The 20,618-nt window shown below is 40.8% G+C and overlaps 1 protein-coding gene across 1 annotated transcript in view; it reads left to right on the top strand.

Annotated features, from left to right (window-relative positions):
* The first annotated feature begins 2,026 nt into the window (after positions 1-2,026).
* LOC116429205 (uncharacterized) overlaps positions 2,027-20,618 on the top strand; it is a 69,652-nt gene continuing 51,060 nt past the window's right edge. The window contains exon 1 of the mRNA XM_076365839.1: positions 2,027-2,671. Within this exon, the coding sequence (XP_076221954.1) occupies positions 2,590-2,671 (82 nt within the window). The 5' untranslated portion in view covers positions 2,027-2,589. The remainder of the gene's footprint in view (positions 2,672-20,618) is intronic.

Raw genomic sequence — 20,618 nt, forward strand, 5'->3', positions numbered from 1 at the left:
AGCATCCGGCCAATAATTGGTATTAGGTCTGCTCATTGTTAACATGTTCTACTTTGTACAATTACCGATAATTGTTCGTTTCCCATCGATTGTATTGTTCTTTATCCTACCTGTTCCTATATAATTATAGTAGCCGATGCACACGCTGTATCACTGTCGTCTTTCGCAGACACAGGCGCGAGTAGAAACAACCATTAATAGACAGACACGGGCCCAGTGGTACGGAAGTGCATCGGAATCCGAAGTGAGCGCAAATTCACTTTTCCCGGAAACGAAGCCTTATACAAAGAAAGCTCTGCTTTCCATTTCAAACTAATCTTTAGATCCCTTTTCAGCTGCTTCGGATATTTCGCCACACGTTCAATAAACAATCTACAAATGGAAATTCTTTCAGCGGGGGAAAAAAATTTGATTTCACGAAACTACAATCATTCCCATCATAGACAATCCATGAAATCGAAACTTCAACTCCACCTTGTTCCACGAATATTGAATTATTCACTACCAACGTGACGTTAAAAACAACGGCAATTAGAGTTATCCGTTCTTCCGACTACCGAAAACTAAGTGCTACCAACAGCAGCTTGACACGAAAATCGTATCCATCGAAATCAACTGATAATCTCCATTAACCCTTTGCACTTGAACTGCCATTTGATTTGACCCAAGAAAATGATAAAATCTCAGATTCAATATTGATCTGTACATAATGCATCAACACATGGAACGTCGAAATGAAATAGTTCTGTCACTTAGTTTATGCAAGGTATTCCTGTATGCTAGTTTTAAAAAATACCATCGATATTTCTTGAGAAAAATATTCTCGAGTGCAAAGGGTTAACCCGTTTAGGACGAAGATTCTTTGAAGCGTACAAAACCTTCGACGAAGTTAAATTACACATCGATTGCTTGACGAGAAAACAGGAAACTACTGTGCTAATCTCTCGCTCCACTAATTAAATCCAAATATGAGCGTCCGATCTCTCCGAAATCTCGACGTTCGCCCGCAAAGGGTTAAAATCGAGGTGGAATCATAGAAAGAGACCGTCAGCCGGTGTCTTAAATTATACATCGATTGATTGACAAGAAAACAGGAAACTACCATGCTGTCGCTTCACTAATTAAATCATTCGTCACGACGTAGTCCTCCAAATATGAACCTCCGATCTCCGACATCTCGGCGTTCGCCCGCAAAGGGTTAAAATCGAGTTGGCATCAGAGAAAGAGACCGTCAGCCGGTGTCTTAAATGATACATCGATTGATTGACAAGAAACCAGGAAACTACTGTGTTAATCTCTCGCTCCACAAATTACATCCAAATATGAACCTCCGATCTCCGAAATCTCTCCGTTCGCCCGCAAAGGGTTAAAATCGAGGTGGCATCATAGAAAGAGACCGCGTCAGCCGGTGTCCCGCGTAATCCTCGCGGAACTGGGCTTCCGTTGTGGTCGCGGCTAAACGAGCACGCGAGAAGGCTTGCGGCTTTCCCCGCGAGCCGGCGGCGTCTTCCAGCCGGACTTAATATCCGTGTACACGCGGCCGGATCCGTCGACCGCCGCGTGTCCCGCCGGCGGCGCGCGGGGCATGCATCCCACTCGAGGATACCGATATTGAAACGTAAAAAAGATTCAATCAGTCGCGAAGTTTCAGCGCCAATCAATCACCCCTACCCCCCCGAGCTATCCAGCTTTAGGACGCAAAAGCTCTCTCGCGCGCGCAGCGCCCGCACTGGGGCGGCTGATCGCGACGACGACGCTAAAATGGCCGAGGGGGCGAAACGAACGGGGCGGGAGGGGGTTGGAGCGACGAGGGGGGCCAGGAGGTCGGCGGCGGGGGGGCCTGCGGGGCGGGTGGGCGAAGAAGAGAACGAGGCGACAGGGGGAGGGGTCAAGGGGGGTTGGAACGAGCGACGGGGCAGGGGGCGGCGGCGGCGGCGGCGGCGTCGGCGGCGGGGGAGGCGGAGGTGGAGAGAAACGAGCTTTCGGGTTGCACGACCGAGTCGACGCACTGGAAGCTCTCCGTGCTTGCGGCGGGAGCCTCAGTAGCCGCTTGTACGTCGACCGGAAGAGCTCTTTGTCGTCACGTCGTCCTGAGACGCGCAGCGCGCCACCGCTCGCGAGAGAGAGGGAGAGGAAAAGAGAGAGAGATATAGAGAGAGAGAGAGAGAGAGAGAGAGATCGTGGGACGTCGAAGTTCGTTACGAGCTTGAATCTTCTTTTTCTTCCGACGGTTTTTTTTTAATTCTCTTCTCATCGGTCCTTAATTTTTGCCGGTGCGCGCCGCTCGGACCGTCGACGGGAAACAGTCGCCGAAGGGGCCATCCCCCTCCAGCTACCGCCGCTCGGACACAGGATTTCGCGAGAAAAAGAGAGAGAGAGAGAGCAGCCGGGGGAGAATTCGACACGTTGATATTCGGTGTTCGGTGGTTGGTTCTACCCCTTTTGTTTCTGGTGAATGGATCGACAGATAGGTGTGACGGCCGAGGGAACCGAGCGACGTCTTGAGATGAACGGGCGGCTGTGATCCGTGTCCCCGGAACGCGTATGAGTGTGCTGAACCGAGTATAAACAAGAAACGCGCGAGACATCATGAGAAGTGTCGGAAGATACCGAGGAGCGCGTCCAACCCTCTCCGCATCGCTTTTCATCGTGCTCGCCGTTTTCGTGACCGGTAAGGAATCAACGCGCGCGGCTGGATCCGTACAGTGAACATCCCCCAGCAGCTTCTTCTTCTTCTTCTTCTCCCAGTTTTCTTTCGTTTCGTCCCCGCTTCTCCCGTCGATCCCACGCGCTCGCATCCCGTGCCGTAAATTAAGTGTGTTCCGATGGAGTCGGATTAAAAGTTCTAAATCCGCGACGGGAAATCATTTAAAAAAAAAAGAAAAAATAGAGAGAAACGACGCAGTTTAAAGTGGAGAGCACGCGACCCTTAAAATCGCTTTCAAGGAGGGTGCTCACCCTCCGGCCGCTGAAATCGGCGAGAAATCCTCTGTGTAACGAACGAGCAACGGCCGTAGTGTATTTCAATGTGTTTTCAATCGGCCCCGTTTAATCCTCCGCGCGATCGCGGATGATAAAAGGAATTACCCGTAAATAAATGAAAAAGAGAAAAAAGAAAGAACCTCTCAGCGATTTACGTGTCAGCCGTGATCAAGACAGCGGGAATCGTTAATGGGATTACGAAGTGTAAAATATGAAGATTGAAACGTCAAACGGAACGAAATAAAGAATTTCGATATCCATCGGAGGCCGATTAATCAATATCGATCGGTCGGCAAGTTCGTACGGTGTACTTTGTGCTGTGCTTTAAAAAACCAAAAAAAAAAGAAAGAACGTAAAAGACAAGCGAACGAAAAAAGAGAATAGGAAAAAAAAGGACGGGGGAACCGAACCCGTCCGAAAAGTGAAAAATCCGACGGATTTACTTTATTTATCCGAGGTAGCGTTCGTTTATCTTCCAGAAGTGACGCTCGCCGAGAAGTACCCCGACGAACGGGGCTAGCGAGCGAGGGGCGGGCGGGGGTGAGGGGGAAAAAAAGGTAAAACGAAAGGAGAAAAAATATTTCGCGCGGTTGAAGGGGTAATCTGGCTGAACAAATTGGTGCGCCGAGCCGGGAACGCTGCTTTTTCAAATCTTTGTTCGGGTTTTGTTGGCGCACTACTCGCGCCGGAAACGACGGGGGCTTTTTAAACGACGCGAGAAGTCATCCGTCTTCGCGAGAGTGCTCGCCGCTCGATTTTCGAGGGTTGAGAAATCGCAGTCAAGGAATTGAACACGGCGACCTGTTTTGAGCTTAAGCCGCGTAACTTTCGCGGATAAAGTATCGGGAAAATCGAGAGGCAGTGAGAGACTGGGAAAGAGAGATAGATAGATAGATGGATAGAGAAATAGAGAGAGAAAGAGAGAGGCTGACGAGAAAGAGTGGGAAAGAGGGTAGGGGAGGACGAAGAGTACAGAAACGCCGTCGCGCATTATTCGATTTCGCGAAAGCCAGTGTGCACTCTCGGAAGTTCGAACGATCCTCCGTTAAATGACCGTACCCTTCGTGGATCTCTCTCTCGAGGCGACGATTGCGGACGATAAAGAAGTTTCTATGCGGGGCTCGCGGAGACGTCACGATTTCGTTCTTTTGTGCCGAACAAAACCACCGCGGAATAGGATTAGAATAGTTTTTATACGATCACGTCGGCCCGGAAATACTGATCAGATAGACGCCGCGAGAAACGAGTCACGTAGACCGACCTGTACGTCTCGATCCTTAATGCGTCGGGGGATCGATGGTATTGCGAGGATTATCGCGTTCTCGGTTTGCCGGATTGAATAATTGTGATTTACGGGGGGAAACGCTGAAACAAATCGTATTCTTCGATGCTTCTATAATACGCTCCGCGCTTGCATTCGACGACGGAGTAACTTGTGCCGAGTGGAAGATTTATCGTGCGTTATCTGAAACGTGTTTTCAAGTGGGAATTGATTAACCCTTTGCACTCTAGGAGTTTTTTATTGGAAATACTCAAGATCTTTAATGAAATGCCAATGACGTTCTTTCGAATTGACTTAACGAGAAATCGTACGAATTAAAGAGAGAAGCTGTTATTTTAATATTTCACATGTCGATGCATTGTATGAAGTTTAATATTAAATGTCAAACTCTTCCATTCTACTTCAGGTAAATTTCATTTGAAGATAATACATTGATAATAGCAAAATAGTTGTTTGCTTTGATTTTAACATTGATTAACACTCATTAACATTGATTCTTGTTAACCTTTTGCACTCCAGAAGTTTCTCATTAGAAATACTCAAGATTTTTAATTAAATACCAATGGCATTCTTTCGAACTGACTTAACGAGAAATCGTACGAATTAAAGAGAGAGGCTGTTATTTTAATATTTCACATGTCGATGCATTGTACAAAGTTTAATATTAAATGTCGAATTCTTTTCCATTCTACTTCAGGTAAATTTCATTTGAAGATAATACATTGATAATAGCAAAATAGTTTACTTTGATCCGTGGGTAATGGACATTGATTCTTGTTAACCCTTTGCACTCCAGTTTTTCATTAGAAATACTCAAGATTTTCTAATGAGATACAGACATTTTCTTCAATTGAATTAAGAAATCTCACATGCATTAAGAAAGAAATTTTCTTTCAATATTTCATACATTGGTGCATTATACAAAATTTAACCCCTTGGCCTACAACGAGTGAGACTCGTGGTGAAGATTTTCAACATGATTCAACAAATACATATAGTACTCAGTTCATTCGAGTTCGAAGTAAATATTATTCCTCTATAATCAACCATTATACTTAAAAGGAAATATAGGTATAACATATGCTTAGAATTTTTCTCTTTTTCCAATAAATTATTAACGACAAAGTAGCCGTATCGGTCAGAGTTCAGAAAGAAATCGTAGGCCAAGGGGTTAAAATTAAATGTCAAACTATAATTTTGCTGTGTCGAATCACTTGGCGACTGAGAAGCTACGGAGTGCAAAGGGTTAATACGAACACTACGCCTATAATGGATTAATGAGCGGTTTAATTCGTATCGTTCTGAAATTTATATTACCCATAGATCACTTTGACCTGCCGGAGCAGACGTAATCTAGAAATAACGCCGCGGTTAGACTAATTGATAGGATGACAGATGGCACGATACAAAAGTTTAGAATAATATTTAGGCGATTTAGGGAAGAATTAAATTTTACTCGAATTCTTTTATTATATTCCTCGTCGTGCGCGATCATCTCGGCTGACCTTTAACTCAATTTCCAATTGTTCAATTTACGAACTCCGAAGCTCGGGAATGAGCTGCCGGTGATAAGAGCTTATAATTCGGACGCAGAACTGTTACTTCGTCGAAATATTTTTGACAAAACCGAATTCATCCTTCGCGGATCTGTATGGAAATTCTATTGCGGTGTAAAGTTAACAGAGACTGTTGCGAAGTGATAAATGTTAGGAGAAGTGAATAAATAGCGTGAAACGTGTAAAAATGGAAAACACAGATCACAGATGTGAAATCATTTAAAAGGGGAAACATTCTTTTCATTTACTCTCGCGCGGAAAACATTCATAAAATAATCCGAATATTTTTCGCAAATGCGATGGTCATTAAATATTAAATTACATTACGATAAATATAATTAACCGTGTATATTACAGTATTTCTTCGTCAAGGTTTTTGTAATCTCGTAAAACACTTGAGTTGATTAAAATGAATTGAGATTGAACATAAGTTAGAAAAGAGAGATGTTAATCAGTACTATTTAGACTTAACTGTGAATCAGATAATTTCTACAGTAATTAAGTGCATTTCTACTCAGCTTGATTGATACGCGAACGTGTCGTAAATTATACTGAATAATTAAAAGAACTCAAATATATTGACGCCGATAAAAAAAGATTTCATCTAGACGATCAAAACTAATTTATAAATATGAAGGATAAACGTCAACGAGACAATTTGTCTGTAATAAAGAAACGCGTGGCGAGTATAAAGCGAGAATTTTTAACGGTAATTTTCGATTACTATAACTCTGCTTATTCATAAAAGAACGTTATACGAACAAAAGCCTGAAACGATGAATAAAGCAAAAAAAAAAACACCATACGAATAAAGCCATGGCAAAGCTTGCGTTTTATAAATATTCATCGGTGACTATCTACAGAGTGATGCGAATGCATGAAATGATTTTATTTTCCGCTTTCGACCACTCTTTATCATCCCTAATACGTTTTTCACATAAATTGCAGTTCAATTTGCGCGATCGTCGGACAAGATAGACCGATAACGAAATATAAAATGTAATTTGTTTCCATTCATTTACATTCAATCGCACAAAACACAGCAGGCTCGTTAGGAAAGCAATTATTTTAAAAAATACACTGTGCTCATAATACGAAACACTGTTACGGGCATAATATCGATTGTCGAAGATGTACACGCGATTTCAAGGGGGAAACTGATAACCGTTAGCGCATCGCGTACTGGTAACGAGAAATCTCGTTTTTAATAGACACTTAGCTATGCAACTTCGCTAATTACCGGAGCATTCAACCCTTTGCGGACGCATGTCGACGTTTCGACGAGGCGAAATTTTTGTATTTGGACTAAATCGCGAACGAATGATTTAATTACTAAAATAGCAGGAAATCAGCGCTTAGTTTCCTTTTTTTCTATTATTTAACCAATTGATGTATAATTTAGCTTCTTTTATCGAGGGCTTACGTTTCAAAGAATCTCCGACCGCGAAGGGTTAACCCTTTGAACTCTGTAGGCTCCAATATTGCACCAGGAATAATATTAGATATTTTAATGAATTTTAAAAAAACTACCTTAAGATTATTAGATTTTTCACACATTTTTCATTTTTGCTATGGATACTATAAAAACTAGTTGCAGTTGCTGATAGATTAGAAAACCATCTGGAGTGATAAGTGTTAACATTAGAACTACCGAGCATTTAATACGATTAATATGCAATTCCTATAAAAATTGTAACAATAGATTATTTTCAATTTGGATATTCATCATAGTTCTCAAGTGGACTATTTATTTCCAAAATCATTTCAAATATTCAATGCTTTTAAGGTATTAACAACTGCGAAACACAAATCGAAACCATTTTGAGTGCTACGATAGTTCTATTGTTAATATTAAACTTTGTACAATGCACCAATGTACGAAATATTGAAAGAAAATAGTTCTCTTCCTCGATGCACGTGAGATTCCTTAATTCCCATTAGAAAATGTTGAATACTTGAAAATACTTGAACGTTACGCGAGTGACGCGTACCCGAACGGAAATTTCGAATAGTGTAATTTCGTAAAGCGTGATTCTAACGGTAGTTTCCAGGTTAACACGAGTGTTTATTTCGCGAGAAGTGTTCCGGCATCGGAAATTGTAACAACAGATTATTTTCAGTTTCTTTGTTTCTATGACTATTTATTTCCAAAATCATTTCAAATATTCAATGCTTTTAAGGTATTAATAACTGCGAAACACAAATCGAAACCAGTCATTTTGACTGATACATAGTTCTAGTGTTAAAGAATTATCTATTCGAAGATTATCTATTCGAAATATGTTACATAACAATACATCTGAGTTTTTCTGTGTACGATGCGAATCGACCTCCCTGAAAATAGCCAGTTTTCCGAAAATTCCCCGGTGCAAAGTGTTAATGAAAGTACTGCGAAGGATAACGATCGAAATAGTTGCCGGAAATTCTGCTGATTCCTCGATTTAGGTAGATTACATAGAACCAATGTATTACCGGGATCGAAGTTAAAAGGTCAATTAGTTTTAAATGCATTTTATTCAACGAAAGGTGTGCGCGAGTCTTATCTTAATCCTCGAACGAAAGGCAATTCGAATAGATAGCATCTCGGGGAATAGAGTATTCGGCCCCGTTGCTCGACTGACTCTCGAGCTTATCGAATTCTTCAAATGTGTTTCGAAAAAATTCCGTTCCCCGATGTTCCGAAGAAAATCATTGCGAAGAATCTTGAATGAAAAATTCAAGAATCGACCGGGAAAGTGGACCGCACGCGTCGATGCGATAGTTTCTCCATCGAGCGATATTCCGCTCCGTCGACGACACTTTCGTTTCTAACGTGCGATAATAACAAATAAACGATGCGCCGCTGTTTACACCCGTCGAGTGTTATAATGTTCTATAATCTGCATACATATTAGGTTGCCGTGCAGCACAATTCAACTGAACTCCATAAAGTCTAATCCTTATCGCGGCGCGCACGGAATTAAAAAGTTCCCCGCGCGGTACTTCGTAATTACAACGGATAGCAAAGCGACCGTTAATTCGTTCGAATGGCCGTTCATCCTCTACCGTCAATAATCAGCGGAATATGTCAGTGGATGTGTAAATCGATGCAGGCCGTTTAATAAATTTCTATGAAATTGTTCTTTTGATAAATTGCTCCGCTGAAATTTGAACGCGCGCAGATATTTGTAGTCGACCGGTTATTTCGCTGACGCGGTATCATATGAACATTAATACGGGAAATCTTGTTTCCGAACGGATGAATTTTTAAAAGTTTGATTGTCCCCAGTTAAACGAAGTCAGTTAATATCCTCGCGTTCGAATGCCGCCGACGAAACGACTTATACACCGAAGGAATAACAATAGGCGGGCTAAATAAATACGTATCGAACAATTTAGTGGATTCGAAATTAACGTCCGTCGTATGGAAACAATCGGCCGGCTTCTAATCATTACGAAACGGTTAAACAATTCCATTATAGATACCGAAATTGAAAAAAGAAACCATGACAGATAATTAGTGAAACAAACGATTAAAAATTAAATTAACTCGCATTATCGCGGCGCGCAATGTGTTAATTATTATTTTAATTTTTCCTTCGCCATTTTAGTTCGAATGCAAACGTTAGTGTACAGGATACGAAGTTACGAAGTTACATCGGAGTGCATTACTCACAAGAAAGTCGTCCATTATTCCGTAGACACTGAAATTGACTTGAACGCGAAGCTTTATGATAGTTCCACACCGTACGCAACGTGTTAATTATTATTTTAATTTCCCTTCGCCATTTTAGTTCGAACACAAACAGTGTAAAGGATACGAAGTTACATCGGAAATTTCACAAGAAATCCGTCCATTCCATAGACACTGAAATTAACTTGAACGCGAAGCTTTATGATAGTTCCAGACCGTACGCAACGTGTTAATTATTATTTAAATTTTTTTCTCGCCATTTTAGTTCGAATGCAAACGTTAGTGCAAAGAATACGAAGTTACGTAGTTACATCGGAGTGCATTGCTCACAAGAAATCCGTCCATTCCATAGACACTGAAATTGACTCGAATCCGAAGCTTTATGATAGTTCCACACCGTACGCAACGTCGATAAATGTGCCGAATAAACTAATACGCCAGCAACGAAGCCTTTCTGGCCGCAGAATCCGGGGACATAAAAGTGAACACTGTGGACGCGTCGCGAGTTATATCAATAATCTCGTGTGCGTTAATACACGCAGATGCGTATCTGTCTGACAGCTGTCTACCGTGACTGTACGCGTTCTACAGTGGAACAATTACGTATTTCCTCGCGCGGAAATTCAGACGTTCGTTTATCGTCCCAGCGGCGAACAAGACGTCGGATTCGAAGCAACCGCTTCAATCCAATAACGTTTGCTTTCGTATAGACGTATAAACAGCGGCAGTTTGTCGTTAACCGGGTTGTCGGCGTTTAGCGTAAAACTTCGCGCGCGATTCGGATCGATTAACGTTTCTGCCGTATCTAGTAATTCATCGGTGACTGTTCTCTCAGCCTCTTGCGCTGCAATATCGTGTCAGACTCTTGGCGAACGTTTCGAATAGAATTCAACTCGAATACGAGTGCCACTCGATTCTTTCCAGTGCGAATTAACCCTTTGAACTCTGTAGGCTCCGATATTGCGGCAGGAATAATATTAAATATTTTAATGAATCTTAAAGAAACTATCCTAAAATCATTAGATTCTCCACATATCCAAATGTTGTGCTAACAAGGAAAATAAAAGATCGAAGGAATGTTATAGCATTTCTAATTTTCGCTAGGAATTCTATAAAAATTGCAATTGCTGATAGATTACGAAACCTGGAGTGCTAAGGGTTAAATATTGTTCTATCGTCAAGTATTATTATTATTATTATCAATTTAGAATAAACGTAGATATATTATTCTTTTAATTTTTCTAAATAAAATTAGTTGCAGTTGCTGATAGATTACAAAACAACCTGCAGTGCAAAGCGTTAAATATTGTTCTATCGTTAAATATTATTATTATTATCAATTTAGAATAAACATGGATATATTATCTTTTTTATTTTTCTAATGAATTATGAAGCTGCGAAAGAAATCAGTGCAAAATGTTGAACGATTACTCGAGCTGGTCCTTCCGCGATAATCTCCTACGCAGAAATTGAACGAAATATAACATCGTGCGGGGTGGGTTGAATAAAGTGTAAAATTTCGATGGCGGATAAAAAAGCAGGGAAGAGAATAAAAAAAAAAAGATGGAAATTCGCTTTCGGAGCGAAAAGTTACAACTATTTTATTCGCCGCTAGTGTACGTACACGCCGCTGAAAATCTGCATCGCACAGATCTAAACCATAAATCCACTTACACACGCACGCACACGTCCCTCACCCGTTATCTTGTTTTGCCTCGGTTTTGACTTTGTTCCCGGTGAAGTGCGATTTTATGTCACGTTCGGGAAAGCAAGTAATTGTCTTTCCCCGAAAATAACGAAACCTAAAGGACATTACATCTCGCGGGGAAATTGATGGTGTCGGGAAAGAATGCTTCAACGGAAAAGTTCGACGAAAAATATGCTCGCGAGCAAAAAAGTCCTGAAAATTGTCAGATTCACCTTCGCACGCGTGCTCCGAGAAGTGAACGCCTTTCGCTTTTCCTTTGATTCACTCTTTGTTCATTCGATTATCTGAAACTATCTTGCGGCTAATTTTCAGAAAACTTAATTGCGATGGCAACTTTCAGTGAAATCAACTTATATCGCTATACATAGAAAAACTCAAATATCATATTTTCGTGTAATATATTTTAAACAGATAATCAATTCGATTCGAATTTAACATTTGTTTAGATGAGTTGAAATATTGTGAAATTTTCAGTGAAATCAACTTGTATCGCTATACATAGAAAAACTCAGATATCATATCGTTGTGTAATATATTTTAAACAGATAATCAATTCGAATTAAATTTTATGTTTTCTCAACACTGTGGTAATCACCAATTATCTCGTCGAGTTTGTAAAACCAACTTAATTCCCTTCTCAGTACAAACCTTGTATATCTGGAAGATCTAATAATCTCAAGGTAGTTTCCTCAAAATTCATTAAAATATTTAATATTATTCCTGGTGCAATATTGGAGCCTACAGAGTTCAAAGTGTTAAAACATATTCTTCACGAAATCACCATAAACGAGTAACTCTCAAACTCTACAACCGTTTCGACGGTCCTCCGCGTAGGAAACTCGTTAGAAAAGAAATCCCGAAGCGTGCTGGAATGAAAGAAAGCGTCCGGCGGGAGGGGGCGGTAGAAAAAAAATTGAAGCTCGACTCAGGGTTAATCGTCGATCGGACCAGTCGAGGTTAACTTCTGCTGGATTTACACGCCGGCATAATTAAAGTGTCACGCGGCGAGTAACGTTGATAGCGCGTAAAAGTAAGAAGGCCAAAGTAACGGGCGCGCGCCTTTGTTCTTCGACGCCGAGCGAGGGCTTAGTTGTGAGAAATTAAGCAATTAAGCCGCGTATTTTACTACCGGAGATCCGAGTTCCATGTGCAAGCTAGTCTCTTCCGACCCGAAGTCGCCGCGCGAGCGTGAGTACGGACGCAACGTTATTAAGACGTCGCGAAAGTCCAAGGCGAAATCTGGCCGAGCGACTCTCCGCGGCGGAACAACCGGAGATTCGCGGAAAAAGATTAGGGGGAGAAGTCGAAGTTCGCTCGAGTCGCGGCGGCGCGCGCTCGCGAAAGCGTTCGAGCCGCGGGATTGCCCGCGGATGAAATTAAAAGGAATTCCATACCATTGTGAATATCTTGGGAACATTCTGTCCAATTCTGCTGCGTTAAATTGCTCGCCGATCTTTCTTTTCAAGGAATCTTACGAATGAAAGTTGCGGAAAAGGTGCGATCCACTCTAATTACCATAGTTTCCCAGCTTACCCATAGTCTGTTCCTTCATTCTATCTTCCATTACATACTGGTTTTATCTCGTTCATACTTAGCTGCAAGAACGTACCATGTAAATTGATTACAAGTTCGATTACTCTGTCAATTCTGCTGCCTCGAATCGCCAATCTTTCTTTCGAAGGAATCTTACGAATGAAAGTTGCGGAAAAGGTGCGATCTGCTCTAATTACCATAGTTTCCCAGCTTACCCATAGTCTGCTCCTTCATTGTATCTTCCATTACATACTGTTTTATCTTGTTCATACTGTAGCAGCAAGAACGTACCGTGCAAATCGATTAGAAGTTCGATAAATGTATAATTGATAACAAATACGAGCCGCGCCGCGGCGGCTGTCGGCCGGCGTTATTTATACGCCTTTAATGTCGCGATTTTTATGCGCGCCGGTCGCCTCGTAGCGGCGTTAACTAACCCCCGTATATAATTCAATAGTGTTCGTTATGCAATTTATTACGCTGACTCGCGGATCGTCGGGACCGGCGCGGATCGAACAAAACGCGATCCGCGGTTGGGTCTCGAGCGCAACGTTTACGGCGCGCATCATTTACCCGGGCGTTACACGTCCGTCCCGTGTAACGTCTGCGCCACGTTCAAGTGTAAAATGTGAAACTGTAATGAAGACAATGATGGTGGTAATAACACGGATTGATTTACCGTGCCGCGAACCGCGGGAACCCCCGGCCGCGGTGAAATACGAGCGAGGAATTTAATATTATCGGTCGCCGATCTCCCGAATTATTCTCGCGCTGAGCGTCGCGGCCGGCGCGAGGAGGATTCTTCAATTTCGCGTTTTACAACTTATCTCTCGGCGAGGGATCTCTACCTCCTCTCGGTTACACGAGGAATTACACCGAGGCGACGCGACGCGACGCGACGCGACGCGACGCTCGACGCTCGACGGTGTAGCGCCGCTCGGGCTGTTTGTGTTTGCCTCGATTCATCGCGGAACAGTCCTAGCGATAAGAGCGTGTCCGCCGTAAAATTATACTCCCTCGGTCCTCATTATACGAGAATAATGTTGACGGAAGGAAGAGAATAACGAAGAAAGTTACCGTTTGTATTAAACTTTTGATAAAATGCCTCGCGGTGCTACTCCCGGAACTGAGACAAGTGATTTGTCGCGTCAAAGTGAATCCACCGGCGCGGCGGCGCAAACGAATCGTTAAGAGCGACGACGACGACGACGACGACGACGACGACGACGGTGTTGTTTTTACATCATAAATTCAATTGACTCGCCTACGGGAAACTTTTCGACCCCTCGCCACGGGATAAAGAAACCGTCGGGGAAATTCAAATAATTACAACGATAACGGCGGACGCCGCTAAACCTATCGGGGGGATCAAAGTGCTAGTTACCGGCTAATTGTTCTCCTTTTTTTTCGACACTTTGTTCTTGATCGGGGGATGAAGCTGCGTCGAGTAGGGAGGGAGAACCTTCGAACCGGTGGTAGTATTATTCGATAATTCGATCGGGACCGGATTCGAGGACTAAAAGCTTCTTTGGAGCTTGCAGTTTATGGGGTTTTCTTCGTTTTGCCTGGCGAGATAATATCTATTAGCTGAAACGATATTATCTTCGAGTTTCTAGAGTACTCTGTGTACGTGTGACTTATGGACTCTCGTGTGTTTACGTCGGAATATAATATATTAACACTTTGAATGCTATGGGGGTGGGGGTACAAGTCAGTCAATTGAATGATTATTTGCAAACGTTTTTATCTTATAAGTAATTCTACTTAATGCGGTGATAATTGGCAAGGTAAACGTGCAATAATAATAAAATGATTCAATGAAATAATTTGATATTACGTTTGTTTCATTTTGTGTATTTTGCTATGTTAAATCGTGCTATGTTAACACATTGTGTACCAGCTAATTTTCAGAAAACTGAATTGTGATGGCAAAAAACTCAGATATCATATTGTTATGTAATATATTTTAAATAGATGATCAATTCGATTCGAATTTAACTCTTTGCGCTCCACAGGTCTGCTTCTTTGCCAAGATATTTTCAAAATAGATTATACTATTATGTTATTTTCAATATTATTAGTAAGAAGAATCGTTTACACTGTTCTCTACAAACTATCTATTTTTTAAAATAGATTTCAAATAAATTATCGTAATAATACACAGTTATCGAGGGAAAAATGCAAAAGAAATTCGGAGTGCCAAGGGTTAATATTTGTTCAGATGCTGTGTTAAAATGTGAAATTTTCAGTGAAATCGACTTATATTACTATACATAGAAAAACTCAGATATATTGTGTAATATATTTTAAATAGATAATCAATTCGAATTCAATTTTATATTTCTTCAATGCTCTGATAATTATCGAAGTCGCACAGCTAAGTGTCTTCACATAAAAACGAGATTCCTCATTCCCAGTACGCAACGTGTCAAATTCAATGTTCCCAATAATTCGATTGAAAAGTTAGATACACATTTCAGAGGCGAAAGGATTTAGAAACGAAATAAATAGGAGAACGCGACAATAGCGTATACACGTGCCACGTGTTTCAAACCGTATAATGCGCGACGGAAGTAGCACAATTTATGACGAAAATCCAAGACACGTGACAGGCGTGTAACACGTGTAACACAGCAGATTTCTTTTCTCATTCCACACATTGTACACTTTTTCCAGCCGTTTGGTCTCGCCACATTCTTCTTAGACAAACGCGAAAGCATCGAACGGTCTCGTTAGTCCCTCTAATTAATACGGATCCACTCGCGCCGCGTGACGTTTAAACCGTTCATTAAAGGGGTCAAGTTTTTCTGTATCCGCGCGCAAATAATCTCGCGGCTTCTGAGCGGAAGCACAATTAAAAGAAAAAAGGTTCGCACGGGAAAAAGCAATTCGCGCGGTCGTATCAAATGCTATCAGCGTGACGCGAGAATATTCACTTTTGACTTCCTCTGCATGCGCGGTCGCAGTTACCGGCGTCCACTTAAAAATTCTGAATTGGAATCTGCAATTATAATGGCGAATGGTGGCGAAACACCGTACGTACACACTCAGAGAGAGAGAGAGAGAGAGAGAGAGAGAGAGAGAGGGCTTCTTCGCGAAAAGCTGCTTCGCAGTTCTTAACTTTCCCGAAGGCGGAGGGAAGAGCTTGTAAGAGTTCGTTACAGGTTTGATAAACTAATCCATCGTGAGACGAGCTCTTCCTACAATCTCCTTGGCGATGATTAATTGCACTAACATTTCTTCCGGCGGATCGAGCTCCGTATCCCGGACGATCGTAATTTCTAGGATAAATGTTTCGCCGTTAATGCTACTTACGTTAAAATTCGCGAGATCGAAATTCGAACCCTTTTTTTCATCGACTTCCAAGCTGGAGATATCAATTATCGAAAACATATGAAATCGTTCACTTAGTCGGAATAGAATCGTCTGTACGCGTTTCAAATTAACTATGGACAGAGTTTTTGTATGAATAAGAATATCCACGTATGAGTACGAATTAAGAATGTATTCAATAGTTTCAATAATCTCATCAAACGAATATATTTGAATATAACATAACTTTCTATATTTATATAGAATATATAATATAACTTATAATATATATAATATATATATAGTATAACTTTCAAGTTACAATCACGAGAGTTAAATTAACTGATTACTTAATTTTATTCGCCACTTCGAGTGCAGAATGAAATAAATCAACAAGATGACACTATACTGATACGTGATTTCAAAGTTACATGGACCTACAGGGAGTTAAAACCGATCGAACGTAAATAATGGAAATTGTAGTCTTTAATGACTACAGTACTCCGTAAAAACTGCGAATATTCGATTTTGCTCAGATTATTAAAACGGAATATTCCGAAAATGTTTCCTGCGCATGATTTCCTGAACTGCGATACGAAATGTCAGCCGAAATAATTCCCCTCGAAATCTCCGTTCGGAAGTCGGGGTGTAAACAAAAACGGAATTAACATGCGTTACAATGGTGAAATCTGATCTATAAATACGCGGCTGTGCCGGGCGCATTTCGAAAATTGCTTTAGGCGAGTGTCCGGCGGTGTTCGGTTCGTTACGCGAAAGAATGTTCCACGGGTTTAGGAGAAACGGCGGAAATATCAGCGGCGAGAGAACGAGGAATACGGATACAGTAACCGACGTAGATAAACTAAAGGAGAAGCTGTTTGTCCTTAAGGGAAAAGGAAAACGACAAAGTGGAAAGAACCATTCCTTAGGAGTGTTCCACTTCCTGTCTGGTTTTCCTGGATCCCCGAGCCACCGCCTCTCCGCCGTTCTCCGCCGGCAGCGGCGCTTTAAGAGACAACTTACTTAAAATTAATTGAATACTGAATCTGATTCCAAAACATGCTTTCGGAATTTATGCGGTGGAAGGGACCGATGCTTTATACGAGCGACGCATCCGCGTCGATCCTCGACGTCTGCCTTTCAGGTTTTTATGGAGGCGAACCTTCGGAAATATTTAAATTCATTATCCGGGGGAAGAAAACGGTTTCGAACGGGGGGAATGAAAGATTCGAAACGGATTTTTATACCTCGGCGGACATGCGAATTTTAATTATACGATAAAATTGATTTTACCTTTAAAGAAGGAAATCGGCGGGAGCAAAAAGCCGTGTAAATTTCAATCTGATAGGTCTACGCGCCGCTTCCCTTCGCTATGTATTGTTGGGATGAAATCACGTTATCTAGTTATACTTACAATTACGCGCTAATGCTTTTCCAGCGAGCGTCTCGATGAAATTTTTATTAATGCGATGCCTGAGAATAACTTAAGACGCAGTCTTTAAAGATTGCCGTTTCGTAATGAGAGAAATGTAATAGCGCAAATGTAACGAAAGTTTAGTAAGTGAAGCGCTTTTATTTTTCCTGATCGATTATACGATAAACGCAGTGGATTATGGAGTCTATGAAAAGTGATAGACACCGAGGCGATTGTCTGGTGATCGTGATAAACGAGGAATCAATCATTAGTCGAACAATTCGATCAATCAGAACCTTTCGCCAAATAAGATTGATCACTCGTAAAATCGTAAAACGTATATCGCGTAAAATTATAATCCGTATCACCTGTATTCACAGAAAGTTTTCCTTTTACTTAATAATTAACAAAATCAAAGGTTCATTACCTTAAATCGATAAAACTAGTCCGATCTACGTCGTGTTTGGACTCGTTTTAATCACAACAATCTCAACAATCCAACGGCGTTATGGTTAACTAGTTAACTGTAAAAATATTTTGTTAGAAAAATTAACGTGCACCACATGTGCTTTGGTGCTATGGTAAATATAATTATATTTACCGGTAATTATTAATAATTACTCGCGTAGCTTGGTACATTCAATAAAACTTTCTTTTGTATTATTTTCTACCGTTTACGAACAAATTTATTGTTACATTTTTGAACGTGCTTACAAATTATTTGTTAATTTTCGTACACAAAGGAGTCGTCACTGAATTTTTATTGGCAAATTTGTACAGAAGATATGGAATTTTTTTTAATGAATTCCTACGAAACGAAAATTGTTCATTTATCTGGTTGTAAATTATTCATTTATTTCTATAGAAAAACGTTTCGACAAAATAATATTTATTGATGTAACTTTACTGTGTAACTGAGTAACAATTTCATATAAATTAATGGAAAACGCAAATTGAATGTACATGGTATTTTTCCACTCGTTTACTTACGCTTACCGAAGATAGTGAATTATTAATAATTCCCCGGTTATATAATAAATTCTTACAAATTAATCACTTCGACCTTCTTATTCAGTTAGCATTAATAATAACCGGTCACTGTTAATATAAACCGATTAATTACTTGAACCGTAACATATATATCCCAATTACCTATTTTCGAATCTCTAATTTCCAAACTCCAAATGAACGTCAATTTTTCCAGAGGCAACCGAAAAACAAATTGTAAAATAAATGCCAGTAAAGCTAGCTTTACGAGAAGAAAAGTTTCCAGTAACACTAGATTTACGGACGTTTATTCTACGCTTTATTCTATTGTTCCTAGAAAACTACATGTTCGTTTATAAATCACCAAAATTGTCAAAATCATCAAAACCAGAGTATTCCAATGCGTATTCGCGTAATCGCACGAATAAAAATCGACTTGAACTGTCACTATATAATGTTTAAAAAATTCAATATCCGTCGAATTGACGGGTTCCGTAAACCTAGTGTTAAGAAGCCTTCCTTGCGTTCCATAAGTGCGAACAATCGAATTGCGTTTCGACGCGGTGAGGTTGATCGCGTCAGTTGAAAATTTATCAGTGTCATTTTCCAGGGGGCGAGGGCATGATCAATCGCGATTCTTGGCCCGCGATAAAATTTGAAAGTTCTATTCATCGTTGAAAGACGACGTCGTCGCGCTACATTTTCTCCGGCGTCGGTAGACGCGCCATTGTATCGAACCAATGGACTATCCATCTGGCGCAGTTGCCGATTTACCAAATTGCAAATCGATACGACGCATTCCATGGCTCGGTAATATACCTGACCACTGGCTCGATAGCCGGCGTATACAAAATGATCTTTAAAGGTGTATTCAATATTGACCCGGCCGGCGTCGCGACGTCTCGGCCGTGGCTCAGATTACAACTCCTTCTACGCTTGCTACGCCTGCAACTCCTATCTTTACAACCGTTGCAATATATATATATATATATATATATATATATATATATATATATGTGTGTTAAATATTGTTAAATTAAAAATAAATAAATTTAAAGGAATTCAATGAGATAATAAAAATAAATGATCTATTATAATATATTACATATATTCGGAGATATTCGATTGTAACACTTTATAATTTCCACCCAGTGTATATATATATATTGCAAAACAAGGAATAATATATACAATATATACACAATAATATATGTTTAATCGAAACATGTCGATTCTCAGCGATTTTAAAAAATTCTGTCTACTGTTTTGTGTCTCCATTCGAAAAACTTGATTCGTTGTGTTCGAGAAACCGATCTCGAGAATACAAGGACTATCGTTCGCTTAATAAACTGAAATTCTGCGGTCCTTAGTTCCGCCGAGTAAATATTTAATCATAATTACCGATTAAAGTGCCAAAATGTTCGCGAAATGTTCCCCATGCGACTACAAATCCTACCGGCAAACTTTTCCTATCGATTATCAATAAACTACGCGCTTGTTAATAACCGTAATTGAAAACGTCGCTAGGGCAATACGTCCTTGATCCTGTATTATACATTCAGTTTACGAACACAATATTCACGCGAACTTGGAAAATATGCGGGAACATTCGATCCATCGTAGAAATTAATATTCATGCGTCGCTGAGAAACCGAGATTTCGATTTGAACGAAAAATCGTCCGTTCGATCGCGCGGCCGAGATTAATTCGAGGATATTGATTAGACTATCGACGATGTCCGTCTAGATCCGACGTTCCCATAACCCATCCGCGCGGCGCGCTCGTAATTAATTAACGGTGACAATTAATCACGATAGCTTCCGAAATTTCTTACCTCGTAAAAGTCAATTGAGCGAAGTGATAAATTTCGGACGCGCAATATTTATCGCCCTCCTCCGTTCTTTTTCCACGTTTTTCGTGCATGACCATTGGATGAACCCAATGGAGTGAACGGTAATCGATTTGCCTGGCCGGAGTGTAACGATAGTTCGATGTAAACGAGTGTCGATGCCTTGTCTCTCGCTGCTTCTTACGGAGCGAACGTTGTAGTGTGTCTTCGTCACGAATTACCGCGCGAATTATAATTCTGTTCGCGGTCGTAAATCCCGAAGTGACCTTTCGGCGCGACTCTTCTTGACACTTGTCCGCCAAATGAACTCTGGGTTTACGGA

The sequence above is a fragment of the Nomia melanderi genome, chromosome 3 (assembly GCF_051020985.1).
Source record: "Nomia melanderi isolate GNS246 chromosome 3, iyNomMela1, whole genome shotgun sequence".
Taxonomy (NCBI): Eukaryota; Metazoa; Arthropoda; class Insecta; order Hymenoptera; family Halictidae; genus Nomia; species Nomia melanderi.